This window comes from Microcaecilia unicolor, chromosome 6, assembly GCF_901765095.1.
Source record: "Microcaecilia unicolor chromosome 6, aMicUni1.1, whole genome shotgun sequence".
Classification (NCBI taxonomy): Eukaryota; Metazoa; Chordata; class Amphibia; order Gymnophiona; family Siphonopidae; genus Microcaecilia; species Microcaecilia unicolor.
Genome location: NC_044036.1, coordinates 29725152 through 29746223, shown reverse-complemented (window position 1 = coordinate 29746223; position 21072 = coordinate 29725152). Strand labels below are relative to the sequence as shown.

At 46.3% G+C, this 21072-nt stretch overlaps 2 protein-coding genes across 2 annotated transcripts in view; one reads left to right on the top strand and one right to left on the bottom strand.

Moving 5' to 3' along the window:
* Nucleotides 1-21072, top strand: part of LDLRAD1 (low density lipoprotein receptor class A domain containing 1) — a 39727-nt gene that overhangs the window by 9965 nt on the left and 8690 nt on the right. The window contains exons 4-5 of the mRNA XM_030205943.1: nt 5191-5331; nt 12132-12269. Of these exons, the coding sequence (XP_030061803.1) occupies nt 5191-5331; nt 12132-12269 (279 nt within the window). The remainder of the gene's footprint in view (nt 1-5190; nt 5332-12131; nt 12270-21072) is intronic.
* The window catches only part of LRRC42 (leucine rich repeat containing 42), a 35417-nt gene continuing 26532 nt past the window's right edge, over nt 12188-21072 (bottom strand). Inside the window, exons 9-10 of the mRNA XM_030205941.1 lie at nt 17357-17441; nt 12188-12231 (exon numbers count right to left, since the gene is read on the bottom strand). The gene's annotated coding sequence lies outside the window, so the exon portion shown is untranslated. The remainder of the gene's footprint in view (nt 12232-17356; nt 17442-21072) is intronic.

Genomic DNA, 21072 nt, shown 5'->3' with positions numbered 1-21072 from the left:
CCTCCGATACGCCCCCTTGAACTTTGGCCATCCCTGCGATGGAAAGCAGTTGGGGACGTCCAAAATCGGCTTTCGATTATACCGATTTGGATGACCCTGTGAGAAGGATGTCTATCTTCCAATTTGTGTCAAAAGATGGGCGTCCTTCTCTTTAGAAAAGGAGCCCGATAGTGAAATTTACAACAAGGAGAGAGGGGGCTTGAATATCACAAAGAAAAAGAACTATTGTGTGACAGCTGAAAAACATGATTCATAAGGAAAGAATTGAACCATTTAAGAACCAGTCCAGAGATGCCTATTGAATGGAGACATTGGATAAGAAAGTGTGGTCCACCAGGTCGAAAGCTGAAGACCAATCCAAGGATACCAGAATGATGGAGGATTGCTGATTGAGAGAAGTACAATTTTATTGTACAAGGCAGTTAATAGTGTTTCAGTGATAAGTGTAGCTATACTGGGTCAGACCAATGGTCCATCTAGTCCAGTATCCCGTTTTTCCAAACAGTGTCCAAGCCAGTTGACAAGTACCTGGCAAAAAACCCAAATCATGGCAACACTCCATACTACAAACCCCAGGGCAAGCAGTTGCTTACCATGTCTGTCTCAATAGCAGACTATGGACTTTTCCTCCAGGAATTTGTCCAAACCTTTTTTAAAATCCAGATACACTAATCGCTGTTGCCACATCCTCCATTGCCCCCTTGACAGGGGTGCAGTACCAGAGACTTCTCAAGGTGTAGGAATAAATGGATAAGTATTATTCTCTCAATTATTGTGAAAAAGAGGGACAGGTTGGAAACGAGATGGCAGCTATTAGGGTATGAGAGGACCAGGTGTTCTGGTATTCTTTCCAACTCTTCTTTTGTCACTTCTGCTATCAGTGGGTATTGCGGGTAAAAAAAAGTGGGAGAGCGACCAAGGATACCAGAAACTGGAAGATGTTCGTTAATAAACAACTTTATTAATGATTTGAAGACTCGACACAACGTCGTGTTTCGGCCGTCAGGCCTGCATCAGGAGTCTGCTTTACACAGTGCTGTGGAGCAAAAGTAATGACAAACCTTTGGAGATCCTACAGCAGACTCTAGGACAAAGTATTGCTGAGTAATATCGAAGATGATCCTTCAGGTGTGACGTAGTAGTATTACAAGCAGCGCATGCAGTGTTTCTGATGGTCCCCTTCTTTTTTAAAAAAACAGTCTTTCTAAAGACTACTACGTCACACCTGAAGGATCATCTTCGATATTACTCAGCAATACTTTGTCCTAGAGTCTGCTGTAGGATCTCCAAAGGTTTGTCATTACTTTTGCTCCACAGCACTGTGTAAAGCAGACTCCTGATGCAGGCCTGACGGCCGAAACACGACGTTGTGTCGAGTCTTCAAATCATTAATAAAGTTGTTTATTAACGAACATCTTCCAGTTTCTGGTATCCTTGGTCGCTCTCCCACTTTTTTTACCCACTTGTTGTTTTCGTGGGACGTTTGAGTTCTCCGTGTTTCAGCGGATTTCTTCTCATCAGTGGGTATTGCCACATCTCTTAATCACACGTTTTTGTTTTTTTTATTTTCTAGGACTGTGATGTCAGGAGTGTTTGTGCTCCAAGTTCCTGTCAGTCTGTATTTTAAGCCCCACGTGATTTTTGACCTCCTCATTTTCTATAATGTTTTCAATGGTATGATCCCAATAGTCATTTGCTATATTAAATCCATATTTCAGCATATTATTATCGTATATAATGCAAATAAATATTTGTCTGGTATCACCGGAGAATTTGAGTTTGAAGAAAGACTAAGGAGGCTAGGGCTTTTCAGCTTGGAGAAGAGATGGCTGAGGGGAGACATGATAGAGGTATATAAAATAATGAGTGGAGTGGAACAGGTGGATGTGAAGCGTCTGTTCACGCTTTCCAAAAATACTAGGACTAGGGGGCATGCGATGAAACTACAGTGTAGTAAATTTAAAACAAATCGGAGAAAATTTTTCTTCACCTAACGTGTAATTAAACTCTGGAATTCGTTGCCGGAGAACGTGGTGAAGGCGGTTAGCTTGGCAGAGTTTAAAAAGGGGTTAGACGGTTTCCTAAAGGACAAGTCCACAATTCAGGGAACAACATGAATAGAGTGTTTGTGCGTTTGGGAAGTTTGCCAGGTGCCCTTGGCCTGGATTGGCCGCTGTCGTGGACAGGATGCTGGGCTCGACGGACCCTTGGTCTTTTCCCAGTGTGGCATTACTTATGTACTTATTGAGGTATCTTCACAACATATAGTTTGAACCAAGCAAAACTGATTTTGTAAGTCTACTGTTGTCAAATCCTGAAATTTCAGGGTTTTGTGAAAATGTATCCTACTTTGGCATAATGCTGCCTAAGGCTCCTACAGTGGCTTGATCCAGAGTCTTGCCATTTCTATTGTCAGATCTCGATACTTTGGCATATTATTATTATCTCTTTTCTCAATAAGAAAGCAGAAAAGGGACTGAGCTGGTGGCTCTTTGCACTGTGATGTTTAAAAACAAGGCTCGTTTCTCAGCCTGGCCTCTGTTCCCTGGTAAATCTAGAGTAAGCTGCAAATGAGAAGTCATATGATGTTGTAGCCTAATAGTGACAAGCTCCAAAGATGCAGGAGGAAATTGCCAGGCCAAAAAAACAATGCCGACATGATGCAAAATTAATTCAGTTAATTCAATTTTAATGTAAATAGCTAGTTCATGTTTAGAACAAAATCGGAGCATAAGGAAGCTCAAAACTCCAGCCTTCTAGTTTATAATTGTGATGTCCAAAGGTTAGGAGAGTTCCTAAGGACCATAAAAGGTCTATGTCTTAAAGTAACGAATGTAGACAAATTATTAAACAAACGCATGTAAATTTACTGCAAATATTCTCCAGCCTCTAATTTTGGAATCACTGGATTAGATTTTTTTTTTTTTTTTTTTTTGGATTTTGCTCACACCTTTTTCAGTAGTAGCTCAAGGTGAGTTACATTCAGGTATACTGAGCATTTCTCTGTCCCTGGAGAGCTCACAATTTAAGTTTGTACCTGAGGCAATGGAGGGTTAAGTGACTTGCCCAAGATCACAAGGAGCAGCAGTGGGATTTGAACCACCTCTAGATATGCTTTAACCCCTAGGCCACTCCTCCACTCCACACCTTGGCTCCCAATGGACAGGATCTGAGCATTCAAGTTGGTTATGATTAACTCTTGGGAGAGTAAAGTGCCCCCCCCCCCCCATTGGAATGTGGCTACATATGACAAAATCAACAGAAAGGGTCAAGAAGACCGCTTTGCTGAAAGCTGGCCTCATACAGACATCTTCCTGTCAATGTTAGGCCCCTGTCTCACTGCTGAACTTGACAAAATTGTTTCAAATACCTTTGATTGAACCTTCCATTGCACATTACCCTAGAGTTAGGTATACATTAGAGTCCCTCATATCTGAAAATGGTTGGGACTATTTTATTTATTAAGATTTATTTACCGCCTTTTTGAAGGAATTCACTCAAGGCAGTGTACAGTAAGAATAGATCAAACATGAGCAACAGACAATTACAGCAGTAAAAATATTCAAAAACAATACAAAGTATAGCATGGTATTTTGTTCCAGATAATGGATATTTAAGGATAATTCAAGTTCCCTTATATTTTCAAAAAGAAACAAAAGATACATCATACAGCTGTTTACTGAATACTTGAGTTTTCAGATATGAGATTTTTCCAGATAACAGAACCATGGCCAAAGGCCATTCCATTTTTCCAGCTAATTGGAATTTTTGGATAAAGGAACTTTGAATACCGGTTCAAGGAAAGCACTCCTTACCAGGTAGCAGGTTGCTGTGTGCAAACTACCTGTCTCTTGCGGAATCATTAGTGAATGTCACATTTTGCTACATTTGATCACACATATAAATCTGCAACAGATTTGTTTTCCATTGAATGACAGAGACAAGTGGCACCAATATAGACTAACCAATTTATCGAGGTGCGAGCTTTGCTGTGTGTATCCGACGTCGAGGTTTTTCCTGTTTCGTGTTCCTGATTCTCGCGAGCTTTGGAGGACCGTAGTCAGATGCATCTCCTGAAATGGACTCTGTCCTTGAAAGCACATACCTCAATAAATTGGTTTATCTATAAGGTAGCACCTGCCTCTGTCATTCTCAGTACACCAGACTAATGTGACTACCCCTTTGAAAGCTTTTTTTCCCACTCAATGCGTTCTTTAGTCATTAATCTATATGCATTTCCTTCATGGGATTTCTTTACATCCGAGGAACTAGCTTTTCAAAATGAGTTGGGTGCATATATTGACCCTCCCTGGATATGTGAAGAGGTTTGCTCAGTACTGGGAGTTCAGAACCATCTGCAGAACTGGCAGCACCTATTGGGGGATGTTGTATTCATAGACGCTGACTCCATGGGTGCTGTGGGTGCCCCAATATTTTATCCCGCCATTGGAAGTTCCGGTTCCAACCCCAGCCAGCCCGACCTGCCTGCCTGCCCTCTTCTCCCTCAACAGTCCTCCGTCCCCACCTTCCAGTCACCTAGAATTTAAAACTCATCTTAACTCAGGTCCCAGCAGCAGTGAAAGGTGAGCAGGTTCGGCGCTTCAGCCTTCCCTTCTCTCTCAGCTCTGGTCCCGCCCTCATTTCCTGTTTCCGCAAGGGCGGGACTAGAGCTGAGAGAGAAGGGAAGGTTGAAGCCGAGCCTGCTCTCCTTTCACTGCAGCCGGGACCGAGGTAAGATGGGTTTTAAATTCTGGGCGGCAGGAAGGCGAGGACGGAGGACTGTTGTGGGAGAAGAGGTCGGGCTGGGGTTGGGACTGGAACTCAGAGGAGCGGGGGGGGGGGGCTGAAAAGGAGCAGGAGATATTTGGGAGGAGTTACTGGACATAGAGGGGAGGAGAGGGGAGAAAGGAGAAATCGCTGGACATGAAAGAGAAGGCAGGGGAGAGATGAGACTTGTTGGACATGGAGGGGAGGGCAGGGGACAGAGGAGAATTCGCTGGACATGGATGAGAGGGGAGGGTAGGGGAGAGAGGAGAATTGCTGGATATGAATGGAGGGGAGAGGGGGGAAATGCACCATCTGTAAAAAATTAAATAAATAAAAATTTCAGCACCCCCAATCATTTTGAAAAGTTGGCTCCTATGGTTGTATTGGTTTGTTTCTGAAATGTGCTTTTTCTGTTCATTGCAGTGGATTGCTGCGAGAGCTGCAGTGGAGCTTGCTGTTCCCGGAGATGTGTTTGCATCTCCGTCATTGCCCTGCTCCTCCTGGGAGTTATAGCTGCTGTCATTGCTTGTGCTGTCATTTTGGGAATCCCCAAACGCTCTCCAGGTCAGACTGTGCTTCTCATTTTTAAAGCTCTTCCTTCCACTGGTGGTTACAGCAAAGTGCTGATTTAAGAGGGGCAGCAGGGGATTTAAGCCCCAGTTCCCTCACTGATGCTGCTTGTGACCTTGAATAGTCACTTTCTCTTGTTGCCTTGGGTATCCACTTAGATTATTATTTATTTATTTATTTGACACATTTGTATCCCACATTTTCCCCACTTAGCAGGCTCAATGTGGCTTACACAATACTGGAGAGGCAGGCTCCGGTTCGATAAAATACAAATACACAATATAGTAATCAATTTGAAAGAAACATAAGTATGGAGCAACAAAGAAATAAAGAGGGGGTGGTGATAGAAGTCCAATACTGTCCATAGTTTTTTCTGTGTTGCAGGATGTAGAAAGTTAATTTGGGTCAGGGTGTAAGCCCCAAAGGGGTGCTCTCTGATGTGCAGTAGCCCTCTAGTGGCTCCTACCCAGCCTCACCAGCCCTCTGCTTCAGAGAACCACCTTGAGACCAAACTTCTCTCGGTGTCCGTTGACTCGGGCCTCTATGTTTGGTCCTCCCCTTTCCCTCAGGGTGACCTCTTCATTAACCTGCAGTCCTGGCCCGGCCTCCCCGCTGTATCTCCTGGTAACCGACCCACCTTACCAGTTCTTCTGGTGGGGCCCCCGGGTCACCCTTCTCTGGAAGGTAGCACAGCTTCCTCTGCTTGCAAAAATATGCAAATTAGCTGGTTGCATGTAAATTCAGTTTATTAGAGCTTGGTTACAATCTTTTGGGAACCTGGCTTTCCAACTCTTATTCTTGGACGGCGATTCACCCCCCTGACACCATTTACTGGGGGGACATCTGGGTCTCAGGGTATAACAGCCACCTCCCCTGGATAGGACACACTTTATTCACCTTAACCTTACGGTCCTATCCTCCACCCCACGGCTGTTTGTTCTTTTTAAACTCTTCACAGTTCCAACCACAATATTTTGGGGACTTCTAACCCCAGGCTTTGCAGCCTGCTTTACCTCCTCGGACACACAGTCCTTCCTCCTCAGCCCCGGGACACACAGTTCCGGCCTCCAGGCTCCCATCTCCTCTCCCTTGGGCAAAACTCCTTCTTCTGCTGAGAGGAAGCTATTTATGAGGTGTCCAATAAACTTCCCCCACCTCTTGAGACCTCGCCCCTCTGGTTCCAGAAAGATCTGGCCTAGAAGTCTCTTCTCACTCCCCCAGCTATCTCTCTGGAGCTCCACCTACTGGTCCATACATGCCAATACTCAGCTAGATCCCCGGAGCTCCCAGTTTCCCATGGGAGAGCGCCCTCTGGTGGCCTCCTCAAGTAAGGGCAGACACTGTGGTTTATCACAAGGGGGATAGGCCTTCTTAAACAAGTTGGTTTTCAGAATTTCCTGAAGTTGAGATGGTTATGAATAGATCTCAAGGTTTATAAGCACTTTGTATGATAACTTACCATACCTGAAGACTTTCAGTAGCATTAGGAAAATAAGAATCGTGGAGCAGGTATTCAAAACAATTTAAACAGCCAGGGGAGACTCCTGACCATCTGAAATGCCCGTCTGGGGCTAACCAGGCATATTCAGCGGCACTTAATCGGATACTGCTGCCGAGAATGCCTGGTTAGTTCCCATGCCGAAACTGGCTATTTTGGGGGCGTTCCTGGGGCGGAGTCAACACTTAACCGGCTAAGACAATCGCATAATTAGGACCACATAAAACACAGTCCTATTTTTATACAGTTGTTGTTGTCCAGTTAATTGCTAAATACTTCACTTAACTGACTATGGGGCCCTTTTACTGCTAAAACATGGCCTGCCTATGATTAGCGTGCAGGTTTCCCCACACACTGAAGCCACTTTGTGGGTTTCCCCACGCGCTGAGGCCACTTTTAGTGCAGCTGTAAAATGGCCACATTTCCATTTTTCCTATTAATAGCCAGGCGCTAATTTCCCTCACCGACACCTATTTAGCAGGTGGAAAGAGCTCATGCTTGCAGCAATGTAGCTGTGCTAACTGATTAACACTGGGAACCAGGGGCGCAGCCAGACTTCGGCGGGAGGGGGGTCCAGAGCCCGAGGTGAGGGGGCACATTTTAGCCCCCCCCCCCACCACCATTTCCGACCCTGCCGCAGCCACCACCAACTTTGCCCCCCCCCCCGCCGATGACCCTCTTGATCCCCCCCCTCATGCCGCCAACCCGACATCGTCTACCTTTGCTGGCGGGGGACCCCAACTCCCGCCAGCCGAGGTCCTCTTCTTCCCGCAGGACATCAGAAACAGAAGAAGAGGACCTCGGCTGGCAGGGGTTGGGGTCCCCCGCCAGCAAAGGCAGGCGACGGCGGGAGGGGGGGTCCAGGGCCAAATCTACATGGGCCCAGGACCCCCCCTGGCCCCACGTAGCTATGCCACTGCTGAGAACGCCTATTCTCTGCCCCCCCCCCCAAACATGCATGAGCTACCTGCTGGGTGTCTAAGCACGCCCTACGGTAGTGCATGTTGAGCGTGCAGGAAGCACGTCTTAGTGTTTACCGCCACTTAGTAAAAGGACCCCTACATTTTAGCTGTCTGCATATGCCCGGATATTTGATCACAGAGCCTGGACATGGCTTGGCATTGAATATCCGGACATAAAGCCTGTCTGCTGTCAGATAGTGACGACAGAAAAAGACCTGCACGGTCCATCTAGTCTGCCCAACAAGATAAACTCGTATGTGCTATTTCTTGTGTATACCTTACCTTGATTTGTATCTGCCATTTTCAGGACCCAGACCGTAGAAGTCTTGCCCAGAACTAGCCCCACCACCCAAACACCAGCCCCGCCATATCTACCCCCATTTTTCTTTTTTTTTTTTTCTGGCAAGAAAACGTGTCAAAACATGACTAGTTTAGTACCTACTGAGCAGATCTGTGGAGTGGAGGAGTGGCCTAGTGGTTAGGGTGGTGGACTTTGGTCCTGGGGAACTGAGGAACTGAGTTTGATTCCCACTTCAGACACAGGCAGCTCCTTGTGACTCTGGGCAAGTCACTTAACCCTCCATTGCCTGCCATGAGTGGGAAAGCACGGGGTACAAATGTAACAAAAAAAAAAAAAAGATCTGCTACTTTTAATTTTCTGAAACAGCCGGGGTGTTTAAGCTAAAAAGCATCCCCTTGAACCCTTCAGAGCTCTATTTTTGGGTACCTGTGGAAGAAACAAGGTCAGTCAGTTAAATGGTGAAAGGCACAAACAGAAAAGGCATTATTAAACAACTGACAATTTGTAGTTTGTTCTGATTTCCCATGTTTGTTCCAGTTCCCAACTTATCCCTAATAGTTCTCGAGGAAAAGAAAGATCGCCCTGCAGCCTGAGAGACTGGACCTCGAGAGGTGTCCCTTATATTAAAACTGCATTCAGATTAACAGCATTAACCCAAGCCTAGAGCGTCCCAAACTTTTTATCCAGGATGACCCCATTTACACTTAAAAATTCAAGTGACCGCAGATGATGATGAAAACAAAATAACAGGCCTCCATTTCCTCATCCGCTTATCCAGAGCACAAAGACCAGTGAATTTTTGTGTAGAAAAAAATGCTGGTACTCATTATGGGCGGGATCACCACATATGGCTCCACCCCTATGATAGCCACACCCACATTAGCCATACCCCTTATACCAGCCATGGCACATATAAACAGACATCATTGAAAGTATAGGAGAAAAAAAATAACATGATATTTTTTCATTATAAATAGTTACAACTCCAGTATACCCAGTGCAAAATAAGACAGCAGATATAATTCTCAAATTGGACATACTCCAGCAGTCACCACAAGATCCTGTGTTTCAGTGCATGGGTTTCAGTCAAACAGGAAGCCCTCACAGGACAAAGGACAGTGCATATGAATAGGGTTACCATATTTGTGGAGACAAAAAAAAAAGAGTAGAGAAAAAATAAAAATGGTTGCTACCTTTCCTAAAGAAATACACACACACACACACATATATATATATATTATAATCTTTATACATTTTCAGAAAGATACAAAAGTAATATATATTTTTATAAGAAGTGAACAAGCACCATATAGTTCAACCAATAAATTGCCAGACACTTTTAAAAACTAAAATAAAAACATTAAACCAAAAACAATAAAGCAAAACCTAACATATCAGCAGGTTAACAAAAATAAAGTAAAAACAGTATATGTGCATATTTAATCATAGCCTTTAGTTCATGAACACACATCAAATAGTGACTCACTTACAGTACAGCAGTAGACAATCTAATTTTCAAGAATTTCTGGATTTGAGTTTGTCTGAGTCTGAGCCGAAGCTTACTTATCAGAAGAGCCCCTTCTGAGATACACGTGAAAGTCTTTGTATGGCATAGGCTTAAAGTTGTGCTGCACGAACGAGATTCCATTTACAGATTCAACCAGCAGGGAAACAGATCAGCAATGCCTTTTTCTCTCTCTAGCACCCCCTTGTGTCCAGACTGACTAATAGGCCAGAGATGGTTTCTCTCATTATGTGGGTAGGTGTGTTGGTCATAAGCATGTAAACGAAAAAGAGGACATTTCCCTACAAATTAAAAAAACCTGGAGGACATATCTGAAGAAGTCCGAAAAGAGGACATGTGGTAAACCTTCATATGAACATTCAATAGTTCATAAGTTCAATGCTGACAGACTGCCAGTACCAGACATAGGTCAGAGCCAGGCCCAGAGGGGGAGGGGAAAGTAGTTCTGTTTTATGAACCCTCCAGGGCCACTGAGAGGGAGGGCGGGGCATAATTCCCCAGGCCAAGCCTCCAAGGGGGGCCGGGCCTGGCACCAGTCCTGTGTGCCTGCTTACAGGTCTGTCCTCTCCTGCGTGCCACCTAGACCCCAGATGATTACATTACCACAATATTGCGTTAATGCAATCATCCGGGTCCTGACACGGACAGGAGCAGGAGAGGACAGACTGTAGGAGTAGGCAGGCAAGAAGATGCTTGCTGGCGCTGGGCCCGGCCCCCCCTTGGAATCAGAGAAAAGTAAAGAGGCGGAAGGGAGCAGCAGCATGATTGTGTGTGTGGGGGGGGGGGGGGGGGGGGGATAGCACACGACCGTCCGGTTCTGCCCCGAGCCCGGCTGTGTTTCTCGGCGGCCCTGAATCCATCCACTGGTGATGAGACCCCATTTGGAGTCCCAACTCATAGTTTGAGAACCGCTGCTTTCTTAGTCCTGAAGCATGACTTCTCTGACCTGCTGAAATCTTACTGCCCACCAAACAGGAGACATAATAAACCAGAGGGTCATCTGTCACCATTTGACGTCTCAAACTAAAAAAGAACTTTTAAAATAAGGTGTGCATTTTTGACTGCAATGTCTATTAAAATTTGCAGTCGTAAATTGAGAATATGCCAATGGTATCATTTATCGTTATTGTTTATTAATTTACTATACTGTCACTTATTGCAAAGCAAATCAAAACAGTTCACAAAGTAATATACAATAAAACAATTATTAATTAAAATAACTCCATTTAAAATAGGAAATGAGAAAGACATCCCATTCATACTAGAGAGACGCTGAAAAATCGTCCCACATGCTTATTTACCAATTTCACACCAACCAAACATGTAGTAGTTATTTCATTCCAGTTACAGGATTCCTGTGCAGAGACATTTAAAATATAAACAGCAACTTTAAGGCTTGTGGCTCAGTTGTTTTCCCCAAATGTTCCTTTTTTCAAAAGATTCATATCCTCACCCATATAAATCCTAATAGGCTACAACCAGATTCCCACCAGTTATGGTTCAGGTGATAGAGATACGAGCTAGGTCTCAGTTGGGCTGACAGGTAGTTGTTCATTCTGAACCTTAAAAAAAAAAATTTGTACTTAGCCCTTTAAAAAAAATACAATCCCTGTGCTTGTGAATTTCAGTAAGATCGAGGTGCATGCAGGGACGGTTTAACCTTTGATCCACGTGAGGCACTGGCTCAGGGTGATAGAGTGCGCCAAAATCCCCAGCCTCTGACATCACCACCACAACTACTACTACTATTTAACATTTCTAAAGCGCTACCAGGGTTACGCAGCGCTGTACAATCTAACGAAGAAGGACAGTCCCTGCTCCAAGGAGCTTACAATCTAAAGGACAAAAAAGGTGCAGTCAATCAAATTGGGGGCAGTCTAGATTTCATGGATACAGGTACAATGGTTAGGTGCCGAAAGCGACATTGAAGAGGTGGGCTTTGAGCAAGGATTTGAAGATGGGCAGGGAGGGGGCTTGGCGTATGGGCTCAGGGAGCCAGTGCCTCACCTGGTCTAAAAGCTAAGCCTTTTCTTCTCCCCTCTCTACGAGTCCAGCATCTCTTCCACTGTGGTCCTGTATGCCATAGGAGCCACTTTTTCAAAATGATTGGGGGTGCGAAGCCCGATGGAAATTCTCCTTCCCTGGACACAGCCAAAACGTTTGCTCAGTATTGGGGGTGCTCAAGCACCCAAAGCATCCACAGAGCAGCCTCCTAATCTGTACACTTTACCTTGGTTGCCACAGCAGAAGCATGGATTTTAGCCTGCTTCTGTCTATTCCCTTTGCTGCCTCCCACCCTCAGATGGAAGCAACGTGGGGGCAGGGAGCGCTAAAGCACGTTGGTTTAGGGCACCATAATTCCTTGCGCCGGCCCTGGGCGCACGCCTTATTTCCTCATAGGATGTCCCTCTTTCCAAATTCCAAATGTGGCCGTCTGTAAATGTAGGGAAGCCCTTTTGAAGAATAAGATGAACTTTCCAAACCTCTCCGTCTCCCCTCTCTGCTCAGGAACCCGGCAGTGCATCACAGCAGACAACCAGACTGGATTCTTATGCGACGATGCAGCCGTGTGCATTGAGGCCTCACAGGTCTGCGACAGAATCAAGAGCTGCGGCAATGGAGAGGACGAAGAGACAGTCATGTGCAGTAGGTGCAGTTTGCTTATAGCTATTGTATAAGGGGGCATCTGTGGGGCCTACATGGCGTCACTGGCTTATCATATTTTTCCACATCATCTTTCAGAAAGATGTTTTGTTATGTGAAATGTACTTAAAGGGATTGAAAAAATATATATATTCATTCTTTCACGATCCACAAACACTGGACACAACTAAACCGTAATACATATTATCAGAATTTTACAGTCACCAACTGTCACACTTTAAAATTTTTGTTGTAGATTAAATAGTCTCACTTTTTCCATCTCCCCCTCCCCATCTCCCCACCCTCCCCTCTCTTCAGAATCTTCTGTCTCACCTGTCTTCAGTGTTCATAATATTCTTTGGCGTCAGGGCTGAGGCTCACCTCCAGTCCCCAAGAGCTAATTTTCTTATCTATCTTCCAAACCCAGTGCCCCCTCTACCCCTTTCCCAATGCTTAGGCAGGGCCGCCGAGAGACTAGGCCGGGCTCGGGGCAAGGCCAATCCTCCTCCGCCCCCCCCCCCCCCCGTCGCACCCCCGCCGCTGCAGTGCCCTATTTCACCTGCCTACCTCCACGGCTCTGGGCCCCCTGCATTCAAAGCAGCAGTTGCAGATTGCCTCTCTTGACTCGCAGATCGCCTCTCTTCTGGCCTTCCCTCCCTGTGTCCCGCCCTCATCTGATGTAACTTCCGGTTTCTGAAAGGGCGAGACACAGGGAGGGATGCGATCTGTGACTGCCGCTTCGAATACAGGGGGCCCGGAGCTGAGGAGGCAGACAGGTGAGACCGGGAACTGCAGCGCCGGAGGCCTGACCCCGGCGCCGGGCCCCCCTTGGCGGCCCAGGCTGGGGGAATTTTGCCCCCCTTCTCGGCGGCCAGTCTTAGGCAGGGGTGACGGGGGTGGTCGCACAGGGCCTTGCACTCCCAGGGGCCCCCTGGCAGCCTTAGCATCTCCCTCCCACTCCCTGCTTCAGCCGTCAATGCTGTCTCCTGTTCTCAATCTAACCGCCTTGGTCAGCTCTCTCGTACTCCCTTTCGGCTCCCTGCAGCGCTGCCGCCTTCACTCCGGGCCCCCAGCAGCGTCCTTCAGCGGCCCGGAAACTTTTTCTCTGCTGCAATTTCCTGTCCCACATAGGCAGGACGCTGCAACAGAGGGAGAGCTTCCGGGGCCGCTGAAGGCAGTGTGCTTACCTCACTGATGCTGCTGGTGGCCCAGAAAACTGAAGAAGGCAGAGGTGCTGTGAGCCAAAACTAAAGGAGAGGGTAGGAGAGAGCTGAAGGTGGTTAGATTGAGCCAGCCACTGAAGCCCATGAGGCTGGTCTTCCTTTCCCTCTCCTCTGCGCACCCCTCATTCCCTTACCCAAACAAAGCAAGCAAATATATGAGCTGCCCTATCCACGTTGTCATTCTTTGTTGGTAGCATTTTTATCGGACCTAGTACATATAAGTACATAAGTAATGCCACACTGGGAAAAGACCAAGGGTCCATCGAGCCCAGCATCCTGTCCACGACAGCGGCCAATCCAGCCCAAGGACACCTGGCAAGCTTCCCAAACGTACAAACATTCTATACATGTTATTCTTGGAACTGTGGATTTTTCCCCAAGTCCATTTAGTAGTGGTTTATGGACTTGTTCTTTAGGAAACCGTCTAACCCCTTTTTAAACTCTGCCAAGCTAACCGCCTCCACCACGTTCTCCGGCAACGAATTCCAGAGTTTAATTATGCGTTGGGTGAAGAAAAAGTCTCTCCGATTTGTTTTAAATTTACTACACTGTAGCTTCATCGCATGCCCCCTAGTCCTAGTATTTTTGGAAAGCGTGAACAGACGCTCCACATCCACCTGTTCCACTCCACTCATTATTTTATATACCTCTATCACGTCTTCCCCTCAGCTGGCTTGAGTAGCATACGGATGTACACAGAGGAAGTATTGGTTTCATCTAATTAGTTCTAAATCATAATCATTGTGTCATTTGGAGGGCCTGGTTTAGGGACTCGCTCTATTCTGATGTTTTCACCTAGTAAAGGGCCACCAAAACAGACATGAGTATCAGGTGCTTAACAATCAGACTTACTGTGTATAAGTACAGCATTTAAAATCTTTTTTTTTTCCTGTGCCCTTTTTTTATTACTACTATTTCACAGCGAAGGTATTGAATAATGAGGGAAGAGTTTCCTTCCTGCAGAACTGTCCAGTCAGTCTAAACTTGCCAACATTGTCCAGTTCAGCACACTATTAGCCGCCAAGTTCATACAACGTGAATTATGTTCAGTGGAAAAGAAATCTGTTGCCTCAGCCTGCTTGCTATGTGAATATTCAATTACTGTTTCATTACTGCTACCAAGTATTACATATTAAGGGCATTTGTTTTAATTCATTTATCAAGTCCTTGCACATGGTTTTGCTTTTTAAACCCAAAGGTTTCCTATGATAGCATTGTGCTTATTTCCTGTACAAGTTTTGCTTTATTTGTCTTTATTTGAAATAAAACATTTTAAAACACATCTTGTCAACAAGGAGCTGGTCTAGGTGGGGGCAGGGGGCCCACCAAACACTGTCTGCACAGGGCCCCGCAACTGCTAAGACCAGCCCTGCCCACTCCCCAACTGACTAAATTGCTTTTTTTTTTTCTCCTCAGTGCTGGACACTAACCTTTACTAATTCAGGAGTAGACTTTGTACTACTTTTCCACACTGGCTCGCATATCTTCTGAAATGCTGTGGAGTGGTCTAGTGGTTAGGGTGATGGACTTTGGTCCTGAGGAACTGAGTTCAATTCCCACTTCAGGCTCAGGCAGCTCCTTGTGACTCTGGGCAAGTCACTTAACCCTCCATTGCCCCATGTAAGCCACATTGAGCCTGCCATGAGTGGGAAAGCGTGGGGTACAAATGTAACAAAAATAAAATAGATACTATTGGAGATTCTACACGGAATGTTGCTACTATTGGAGATTCTACATAGAATGTTGCCACTATTGGAGATTCTACATGGAATGTTGCTATTCCACTAGCAACATTCCATGTAGAAGGAAGGCTGCGCAGGCTTCTGCTTCTGTGAGTCTGACGTCCTGCAGACTCACAGAAGCAGAAGCCTGCGCGGCCACATTGGTGATCTGCAAGGGCTGACTTCTACCTTCTACATGGAATGTTGCTAGTGGAATAGCTCTTCACATATCCAAAGATAAGAACTATGTGAATGTCCACAGCCTATTTGCAGGGAATAAATGTGCCTTAATTATTGCAAAACCCAAACATCCGTGTATCCTGTTTCAATACATGTATAAATTAACTCGTTTTTGGGAACCCTCGGACGATACCACTAAAAGGCAACCTCATAAATTTCTGCCTAGTGGCTCAGCATCTCTTCATAGGGTCTTCCCTCAATTAACTATTAGTGCTGTTTATAATGCTGTGACAAACAAACTCAAAAAGTGCCAAAATTATATACGTGTTATAAATAAAGAACTCATAAAAAACTTATCTTGAGTTCTAGTCCGTGTCTCTCGCTGTTGTAATCCACTTAGGCTTCCCCTAAATTACGCTAGTGGAATAGCAACATTCCATGTAGAATCTCCAATAGTAGCAACAGTGGAGGAGTGGCCTAGTGGTTAGGGTGGTGGACTTTGGTCCTGGGGAACTGAGTTCGATTCCCACTTCAGGCACAGGCAGCTCCTTGTGACTCTGGGCAAGTCACTTAACCCTCCATTGCCCCATGTAAACTGCACTGAGCCTGCCATGAGTGGGAAAGCGCAGGGTACAAATGTAACAAAAATAAAAATTTCCCTGATTCCATCCTCCTCACTTGCATCCCTTCCATCATCATTAGATGAAACTCCATTGCATTTAAGTGGAATACTTTGAGTACCACTTACTGAATGGTGTGGACCACATGACATAATGGAGGCGAGCCATGCTGGCACAGAACCTGTCATGCTGCACAATGCATCGTCTTGGTTCCTGGCTTTTTATGCAGTGTTGGGTACATGTGTTGGTCATCCTCTTTTGATTTCCTCTCCGTGTCAAATCAGGAATTTTCCAAGTTTGTTTATTTATTTCTACCTTAAACTCTGGGCCGCTTACAATAAAACACATATACACGGACCAGTGGCGTAGCCAGAAGACAATTTTTGGGTGGGCCAGCGGGTTGGATGGGTGGGCACTACAACCCCAACCCCAACCCCCCCACACACACACGCAGCGCACAGCACCTTTAAAGTTATCGACGCTGCCTCCACTCACCTCACACCGTGGCGCTGACTCGTCTCCTGCACTTCATGGTCTCCCACTGCCGCGGCAGCGCTCTATCGGCGCTGCCTGCCTGACAGCTGACAGACGCGGCGCGATGATGTCCTGCTCCGGGACCTTCCCTCTGCCGCGTGCAATCCACCCTGCGTAAACAGGAAGTTGAATCAACGCGGCAGAGGGAAGGCCCCGGAGCAGGAGGACGTCGCGTTGCGTCTGTCAGCTGTCAGGCAGGCAGCGCTGATAGCAAATTGAAAGCGCTGCCGTGAGGGTGGGAGGCAGACACCGCGAAGTGCAGAAGAGGAGGCAGTGCTACGGCGGGGGTGGGAGAAGGTGAGGATGGGCCTGAGACGAAACTGGGTGGGCCTGTAGCTACGCCCCTGACACGGACAATAGCAAACAACAATTAACACCCAATCTAATACATTAGATTTCCTAAAAACATCCGTAGTATCACTATCATGCTATAACGTCATCACCAAAACCAGGTGATCATACTCGCTACTAACCCAATCACAAGTCCCCAATCTAGAATAAACTACAGTCTGTAAATCCTAAAATATGAAACCCTCATCCATTCTTTTATGATATATGTATTTTTTTTTTTTGGAAGTTGGGACAAAATTAGAGCATTTAAATTTGCATATTCCTATCTATCTTATCATCTATCTCTAATAATTGCCCCTTACCCTGCTGCAGGGCTGTAAAAACCTTTCATTGAAATCTTAAATCCACATTTTGATTCCACTAATATTTGACCTTCCCCCCCTTCCCAGAATTTGTGGTAACATGGCCTTGCTCTCCTCCACCCTCCAACTCCCTCACAGTGAACAGACTGCTCCTCTTACCTCTTTTCAAGGTCATTGCACTGAGTTGCTGTAGGGCCTTGAGCTTGCACAGATGCTGAAGGTCCCGTACTGGCCCAGCCATAACCTTGAGAAGAGATAAGAGAGGTCAGGTTCAGTCATGGGTGGAGGAGAGAAATGGCTGTCCTGCATACAGTCAGAGTGTGACAGTTTCCCCGACCTGTGCAGCTGTGTGAGGCAGGAGCGTAGCCAGACTTCGGGGGGGGGGGGGGGGGGCGCAGAGCCCGAGGTGAGGGGAAACATTTTAGCCCTCCCCTGGCGCCCCTCCCCTTTTGAATCCCCCCCTTCCCACCGCCGCCGGGTACCTGTGCTGGTGGGGGTCCCCAACCCCCGCCAGCCGAAATCCTCTTCAGCCGGTCTCCGGGCCGGCGCGTTGCTGCAGCTGATGTAGAAGCCGAGGATTCTGTTTCTTCTGTGTGGGTCATCCTGATGTTCAACAACCGTAGAAATAAAAGGTCCAAAATTTCCACAAAAGTTCAACACAAAAGGAATTCCCATGGTTGGAAAGACATGATGGGACCACTGTGGGTGAACCAAAGTCCAACAACCTTTTGTGTCGTCCTGATGTTCTGCACGTTTAATGTGTGGCTTGGATCTCTTTCAGGGAGAGAAAACTAACAACTTATAGCAGCAGCTTCAGAGAGCATTTTCCATCTCACAGATAGGCTGCAGAGAATACCTTCTCCTGCTTTAGACTTAGCCTGGCCTCAGAATTACATCCTATAGTATATCTCCTATCAAACTGAGCTCTCTTTTTCATCAAGCACTGCCATTTCCTCCCCTCACCCTCCCCACTGACAGTTTGAACTTCGTGGGTGTGGCTTGGATCTCTTTCAGGGAGAGAAAACTAACAACTTATAGCAGCAGCTTCAGAGAGCATTTTCCATCTCACAGATAGGCTGCAGAGAATACCTTCTCCTGCTTTAGACTTAGCCTGGCCTCAGAATGACATCCTATAGTATATCTCCTATCAAACTGAGCTCTCTTTTTCATCAAGCACTGCCATTTCCTCCCCTCACCCTCCCCACTGACAGTTTGAACTTCGTGGGTGTGGCTTGGATCTCTTTCAGGGAGAGAAAACTAACAACTTATAGCAGCAGCTTCAGAGAGCATTTTCCATCTCACAGATAGGCTGCAGAGAATACCTTCTCCTGCTTTAGACTTAGCCTGGCCTCAGAATGACATCCTATAGTATATCTCCTATCAAACTGAGCTCTCTTTTTCATCAAGCACTGCCATTTCCTCCCCTCACCCTCCCCACTGACAGTTTGAACTTCGTGGGTGTGGCTTGGATCTCTTTCAGGGAGAGGAAACTAACAACTTATAGCAGCAGCTTCAGAGAGCATTTTCCATCTCACAGATAGGCTGCAGAGAATACCTTCTCCTGCTTTAGACTTAGCCTGGCCTCAGAATGACATCCTATAGTATATCTCCTATCAAACTGAGCTCTCTTTTTCATCAAGCACTGCCATTTCCTCCCCTCACCCTCCCCACTGACAGTTTGAACTTCGTGGGTGTGGCTTGGATCTCTTTCAGGGAGAGAAAACTAACAACTTATAGCAGCAGCTTCAGAGAGCATTTTCCATCTCACAGATAGGCTGCAGAGAATACCTTCTCCTGCTTTAGACTTAATCCTACCCACCCTACCCCTCTACCCACCCACCCCTAGAGTGACATGTCTTATATAACCTCCCTATCAACCCACTCATTACTTTACCTCACCCATTTCTATTCTTCTATCACCTTCTCCCACTACTCCAACCAGAGTTACACCTAATCACACTGACCACCCTTCAACATCTTCTGTCCTTCTGTGACTGTTCTCTTGTGCTTGACTGCTTAAATATTTTAAATTTAAATGCTTTACTTTTTGTCTATTAGATTGTAAGCTCTTTGAGCAGGGACTGTCTTTCTTCTGTGTTTGTACAGCGCTGCGTACACTTTGTAGCGCTCTAGAAATGTTAAATAGTAGTAGTAGTAGTAGTAGTCAGGACAACTCGCACAGAAGAAACAGAATCCTAGGCTTCCACATCAGCTGCAGCAACGCGTCAGTCCGGAGACCAGCTGAAGAGGACTTCGGCTGGTGGGGGTTGGGGACCCCCACCAGCACAGGTACCCGACAGCAGTGGCGGGGGAGGGTTGGCGGCAGTGGGAAGGGGTGTTGAAAGGGATGGTGGCAGCGGAGGGGGGGCAGGGCCAAATCTGGGGGGGCTCAGGCCCCCATGGCCCCACGTAGCCTCGCCCCTGGTGTGAGGAAAACTCGCTGTTCACATTGGAGAGACTGAGTGAGTGACTTAACTTCAGGGTGCGGGGAAAGGCGGGAGCAGGAATTGAGATCAGCATTGCACTCCTTCCTGCCAGTGGTCAGGTCTACAATCTTCCCTACCTGGCCAGCTTTGGTGCATCGCATAGGGTCTGGGGGAGAGCAAAACATTTAAGTGCCTCCACTAATAGCCCCCCCCCCAGACCAGAAAAAACAGTGGGGTTTGGGGCAAGCGCAGATCCATTTTTCAGCACACCTGCAAAAACTGCCTTTTAAAATTTTTTTGCCAAAAATGGATGAGCGGCAAAATAAAAATTGCCGCACGTCCATTTGGGTTTGAGACATTACCGCCAGCCATTGACTTAGCAGTAAGGTCTCGCGCGTTAACCTTGTGGTAATCACCTACGTGCGTCAAGTCGGAGTTACTGGCCGATTTTCACCACACGCCAGAAACTAAAATATACTTTTTGGCACGCAGAGCGGATGTGCATAAAAAATGAAATTACCACACGGGCCACATGGTAGCCAGGCAGTAACTCGAATTGGCGTGCGTAGGCACCTATGCAGCTTATTACAAGGGCCCTAATGTTTCTAATAGCCCGGGTGATTACTAGAAACTATATATCTATATATAGGCCTAGAGTTTTTGCCGTTTTCTCACCAACACTGGATTTCAGTGAGAAATTTTACATCCTTATTTAAACATCATACTTACATATTACTATTGAATAACATTTAATTATTTTAAGCTTTGTTGATGTTACATTTTAGCGATTTTTTTTTTTAATGTTAAAAATGTTCAAACTAAAACACAGTAAAATAGCGTCATTCAAATGGTACAATTAACAACGTTACGAACCTAATCCACACCACTAATATTACCTATACCTCAATCCTCCCCCCATATCTCTTCCTCTTGTCCTACTCTATACATCCACACCATAATTCTACTATCCTACAACTGTGCTATCTCTACGATACTCTGTAACCCATACTATGTAAGCCGCATTGAACCTGCTATCAAGCGGGAAAGAGCGGGGTAACATAGTAGATGACGGCAGAAAAAGACCTGCACGGTCCATCCAGTCTGCCCAACAAGATAACTCATATTTGCTGCTTTTTGTGTATACCCTACTTTGATTTGTACCTGTGCTCTTCAGGGCACAGACCGTATAAGTCTGCCCTGCACTATCCCCGCCTCCCAACCACAGCCCCTCCTCCCAACCAACCGGCTCTGGCACAGACCGTATAAGTCTGCCCAGCACTATCCCCGCCTCCCAACCACCAGCCCCTCCTCCCAACCACCGGCTCTGGCCCAGACCGTATAAGTCTGCCCAGCACTATCCCCGCCTCCCAACCACCGCCCCGCCTCCCGATCTTGACTAAGCTCCTGAGGATCCATTCCTTCGGCACAGGATTCCTTTATGCTTATCCC